This window comes from Drosophila biarmipes, chromosome X (assembly GCF_025231255.1).
Source record: "Drosophila biarmipes strain raj3 chromosome X, RU_DBia_V1.1, whole genome shotgun sequence".
Classification (NCBI taxonomy): Eukaryota; Metazoa; Arthropoda; class Insecta; order Diptera; family Drosophilidae; genus Drosophila; species Drosophila biarmipes.
The window spans coordinates 23,733,754-23,738,555 of record NC_066611.1 but is presented as its reverse complement, the minus strand read 5'-3'; the positions used below and the strand labels follow the sequence as shown (position 1 = coordinate 23,738,555).

The window sequence follows — 4,802 nt, the reverse complement described above, 5'->3', positions numbered from 1 at the left end:
GGCTAAGCATTCAAGGCCTTATTTCGCCTTGGTTAGTTTCAAATGATTTCTGAGATAAATATAAGTGTATTCATTACCAGTATTGAGTGAACAAATGATGTATCGAATATCTTCTTGTTCAAACTACATTATATTTAAAGAGGCACAGAAACTTCAAACCCAATCCATTGTCAATCAAATCTTTTCAACACAAATGGCGAATCAAGCCTATTTTTCACCGACCCATCTTCACTGCTCTTTTGTTCTCTCACACCGTTCAGCATTGATCTTTTGTCGAGCTTCCAATCCGAGCATTTATCAGCCATTCCAAAATCTTTGAGATACATTCCAATCCGCACGCCTTCCCCAGCCTTCTTTCTGCCGGATTGATAGTGTCGAGCACAGAGTTGACATTGAGGCCAGATAAACAGAAGTGGACGGCCGAGGAAGCTACAGATAGATATGCAAATTGATCGAGCGACTGCCAAAGCAGAAAGGGCGAAAACCGAACCAGAAGAAAGGCGGGGACGGGGAGAAACGGAATTAAGGCGGTCCGAAGACGAGCTTTGCGGCTCTCCCAAAGTCTAAACTGTATCTGAGACAATGGGCGAAGACGACGAATTTGTTTGGCACTTTACTTGCGCATCATTAGCGTTCTTCTCTTTGCTTTCGTTTAACACATATTGGTTAGAAAGCTCGGCCAAAAGCCAAAAACTGGGCAGAGGAACGGGCGCGAGGGCCGGCGGGTGCGGGACTATTTTATGGCTTATCTCTTGTAAGCCCAGCATATTTTACGAGCGCGACATAAAAAACGGCGTTTTGGGTCAAAGTTTGTAAGTTCTCCGCCAGTTGGGCTGCTCCACAAGGCACTGGTAAAAATAAAGTGGACGGCGTTTTTACAAAAAATAATATAAGCACTCTGATATCAAAGGAAACCCCAAATCAGTTCCAAAAACTAAATTGAACATTGGAAAATGTGTGCAACTCGTAAAAGCTCTCACAATGGAACTCCATCTGCTTGCTGTAAGCAACTCTGCCATAAAAGCGCTGGTCAAACCCTTTCTCTCACTGCATCGAGAAAGCGGCCCCCAGATCGCCTCCCTCTGGGCTTTATGGCTGCACTAAAATTAACCCATTCGATCCCAGATGAGGCCTGAGTGCGCCGCCTTGTCTTTCGGTTTTATTATCGATTTCCGTTCGGCACGGTTTGCTCAGCTGCCAGAGTAAACTACAAACTATCAACTATAAACAACAGCCGTGACAAGCCAGAAATTCGGGGCTACCGTTCGCTGGCTTCTATGTCAAGATCAGTGGAGTGCCGAGACCGAGTACCAGACCCCGAATACCAGGCCCCACACCGAATTCCCCAGCCGAAAGAAATCGAAATCGAAGTCAAAAAGTCGTTACAAGCTTTTGTACTTTCACTTGTGCAAACACGCGGCCAAGAACGCCGGAGATGTCGGGAGCCAACGGAGAGCAGGGTCATCAGCACCCGATGCACTGGGCGAAAATCCGTGGAAATATTTCGATTTGGGTCTGCGAATGGGTGGATGGAACGTTACTCCATCGCAAACAGAGGGGTGATTCCGCGGCGTACTTACAGATACTTTTCTATCTTCTATTAAATTCAGCCCGTAATATGTTGTATATGTATAAGGCAGGATGATATTCAGGGTTTCGACGTTTTTTGTTGCCTAAAGATCTCTACCCAAGTGCTTTGACGCCCTAACCTTAGAATTCAGTTTTAGTTGTAGAGATATCTTGTCACTTTTAAAGGCATCGATCTCGTAGCTGATTCTCCCCAGTGTAGTTCTGCATCGCCATCATCGGCGGCGTGATGATCGCCGTCTTCACGGGTCTTTTGGAGTTACAAGCGAGTCGGGTTCTTCAGTAGCCAGCCACGGGGCAAGTCGAGCGGTCCAAAGAGCGCGTCTTCAGTCGCAGATCTCGGTTCCCGATCACTCCCCGATCACTCCCCCCAAGCCATCCCTCTTCGCACTCGCGTGGTCTTCGAGACCATTCTTCTGTTTTTTCTGGTGGTGCTCATACAGTGGTGTGCGCGGTGTTCTCCCTGTGGATTCCGGTGGTGCATGACCCATTGACCGCATGCCCGGTCGCGCGACCCACCTGCTGCTCCTTGGCTGCCTGCTCTGCCTGATCGGCGATGTGCCGAGGACCGCGGCCCTCCACCGCTGGAGTCCCATGATGAAGGCCTTCCGCTACCTCCAGGAGACCATGCTGCGGAACAGCCTGGAGCGGGCCCACCTCAACCATGGCATCGTCTTCGAGTGCCGCACCATGTGAGTGGGTGACTTCTCCCTAAGAACTATGAAGTGATACCAAGAACCTCATGGTTTTCTATGGTACCTGTACAATATACGGGCTTTGGATACTTTCTAGGTGACCTTAAAGTATTCCATGATTTTAAAAGTAGTACAGTGTATTGATATAACCCTTTCATGGTATTTTAGGGTACCTGGTTCCCTAAGTGCTTTCATAACCTCATTTTTTTCCCAGTTCAGCTAAGGACTTTGGCAACGAAGTGCACTTCAATCTGCAACTGGGGGACCTTCGCGGATTTCGTCGGCTGGATCCTAAGAAAAAGTTGGCCCTGTTCTTGCACGGATGGAATGATCAGGGCAGCAAGGATTGGGTGCAGGAACTATTGCTGAGTGAGTATATAATATTTACTTTGTTTACCAAATGAAAAAGTATATTCATTTTTACCATGAACAACAATGAATCATAGAACTATCGAAAAAGAGTTATTTATTAAAAACAATTTAATATTTAAATTAAACTTTTGCCTTTTCATATAACATATAATAATAGATATCATATAATATTTATTCCCCTTACCCAGCTTGGACCCTCTTCGACTCCAACTACAATGTGTGCGTCGTGGACTGGGGCAACCTCTCCCAGAACGACTACAAGTCCGCCTCCATGTCCATCTTCGATGTGGGTCTGACGGTGGCCGGGATCATAATGGCGCTGGAGGAGCTGCGGCCCGCCCACTTCCACCGCAGCAACGTGACCTTGGCGGGCTACAGCCTGGGGGCCCACGCCGCCGGCTACGCGGGGGCGGTGCTGGAGGGCCAGGTGGAGCAGATCATAGGGCTGGACCCCGCCGGACCCCTCTTCTCGCTGCCCGCCGAGGTGGCGCCCAAGTACCGCCTGGACCCCGGCGACGCCCGGTTCGTCCAGGTGCTGCACACCTCCGGCGGCTCCCTGGGCACGAGCCTGAAGTGCGGACACGCCGACTTCTATCCCAACGGCGGCCGGGCTCCGCAGACCAACTGCAAGATGTTCGCCAACCTGCGGGACATGCAAAATACCAGTGAGTATCACAGGATGTCTCTAGGAGTGCCTTTGTGGACACCGAGTAACAAGTACAGAAAAGTATTTAGGGATCTGTTAGGCTTACTTAAAGGGTTTTATATGGAACTTTATAGAGATCCCATGGAAGTATCTTAACATTATACATAAAATACCTTATGAAAAAGAACTCCTCCGAATATTATCCTTCTATAAAGGCCCAATAATGAGTGTTAGATACCATACAACTAGTACATCCTCCGAACACTATCCTTCTATGGATACCACGTAATACATATATTCCAAAAGTAGGAGATCTATTGAAGTTCACATTTAGTACCATCATTTAATGAGGCTCACCAAGGTAGCTCAGAGATAGCTATTAAGGATATCCCAAGATGACCCGTAGCTAATATCCCTTCCGAATGCCATCTCTCCGCAGATCCCATCTCATGCAGCCACTCGGCGGCTGCGATCTTCTTCCGCCAGTCCATGGACCCGGAGTACCCGTTCGTGGGCCTGGAGTGCGGGAGCTACCGGGAGTTCGCCGCCGGATACTGCGACGCGAACCGGAAGGCGCGCTTCGGGATCCACTCGCAGAGGCGGGCGCAGGGCAGCTTCTACTTCCGCACCGCCCCCCAGCAGCCGTACGTGCAGAGGCGCCAGACGGGCTGGCTGGGCGGGGTGGGGCGCATGGCGCCGGGGGGCGGGCGGAGCCCCCTCGTGCTGCGCCTCTGGGCCAACAGCTGGCGGCGGCGGGAGCGAGGGAGAGGGCGCCAGCGGAGGGAGAGAGAGCGGGGGCGCTGCGCGTGAATAGTTCCTAGTGTGTTGTTAGTGTTAAGGGGCCGTCGAATAAACGCCGCCTAAGTGTATGCTATCTTTTCTGTCTGCGAGGGGCAGCCTAAGGGTTAACAGAGAGAGCCCCATCTATAATATCAAAATATTACCCTCTTTTATAAATGTTCATAAATGCCACAAAATATATGTAATGTAAGAATGGTTGTTAAAACATTAAAGTACACATAAAAATATATAAAAAATGGTTTTTCAAAATTAGACAGTATCCTCGCTGCCCTTTAAAAGCGGTCCCCTATATCAGACCCTGCAGTTTCTCAAAGGAATACTAAGCTCGAAGGCGGTTTATTTTTCTCGTACTTTAACCACCGAGCTGGCAGTAAATATTTCCGTTCAATTTGGCAGCCAGCCGATTTTCCCTGTTCTTGTAAACTGCATAAAAAGAAAAGCGAGCACACATGGAAAAGTCGTTGACTTGCAGCCGCAAAACGGCGAAAAGTCGGCTGCATTTAACAGTTAATCGTAAAGCAGAAATGCGAAAAAACAGGGGAGGAACAGGAACGAGCAGCAGAAAACAATAAACTGAAATTCAATTTTCGCATTGTAAAACATAATTTTCTACAAAACTTGACGTCAGCTTGGCCCGCTTTTTGCTAAAAGGTAGTTAATATTTTTGCAGTCCATTGCGGCCGGGCCGCCCCTCCTCCGCC

At 48.9% G+C, this 4,802-nt stretch overlaps 1 protein-coding gene across 1 annotated transcript; it reads left to right on the top strand.

Moving 5' to 3' along the window:
- Nucleotides 1–1,889: 1,889 nt before the first annotated feature.
- Nucleotides 1,890–4,308, top strand: LOC108027506 (endothelial lipase). The gene is made up of 4 exons (XM_017098950.3): nt 1,890–2,279; nt 2,497–2,651; nt 2,843–3,319; nt 3,740–4,308. The coding sequence occupies exons 1-4, from the start codon at nt 2,086–2,088 to the stop codon at nt 4,108–4,110; spliced, it is 1,197 nt and encodes a 398-aa protein (XP_016954439.1). The 5' UTR covers nt 1,890–2,085; the 3' UTR covers nt 4,111–4,308.
- The last annotated feature ends 494 nt before the right edge of the window (nt 4,309–4,802 follow it).

Excerpts from the sequence above, each read along its gene's own strand:
- LOC108027506 (XM_017098950.3), top strand. The coding sequence starts at position 2,086 with ATGCCCGGTCGCGCGACCCACCTGCTGCTCCTTGGCTGCCTGCTCTGC. Across the intron at positions 2,652-2,842 it reads GGTGCAGGAACTATTGCTGA|CTTGGACCCTCTTCGACTCC; the intron begins GTGAGTATATAA and ends CCCCTTACCCAG. Across the intron at positions 3,320-3,739 it reads GCGGGACATGCAAAATACCA|ATCCCATCTCATGCAGCCAC; the intron begins GTGAGTATCACA and ends ATCTCTCCGCAG.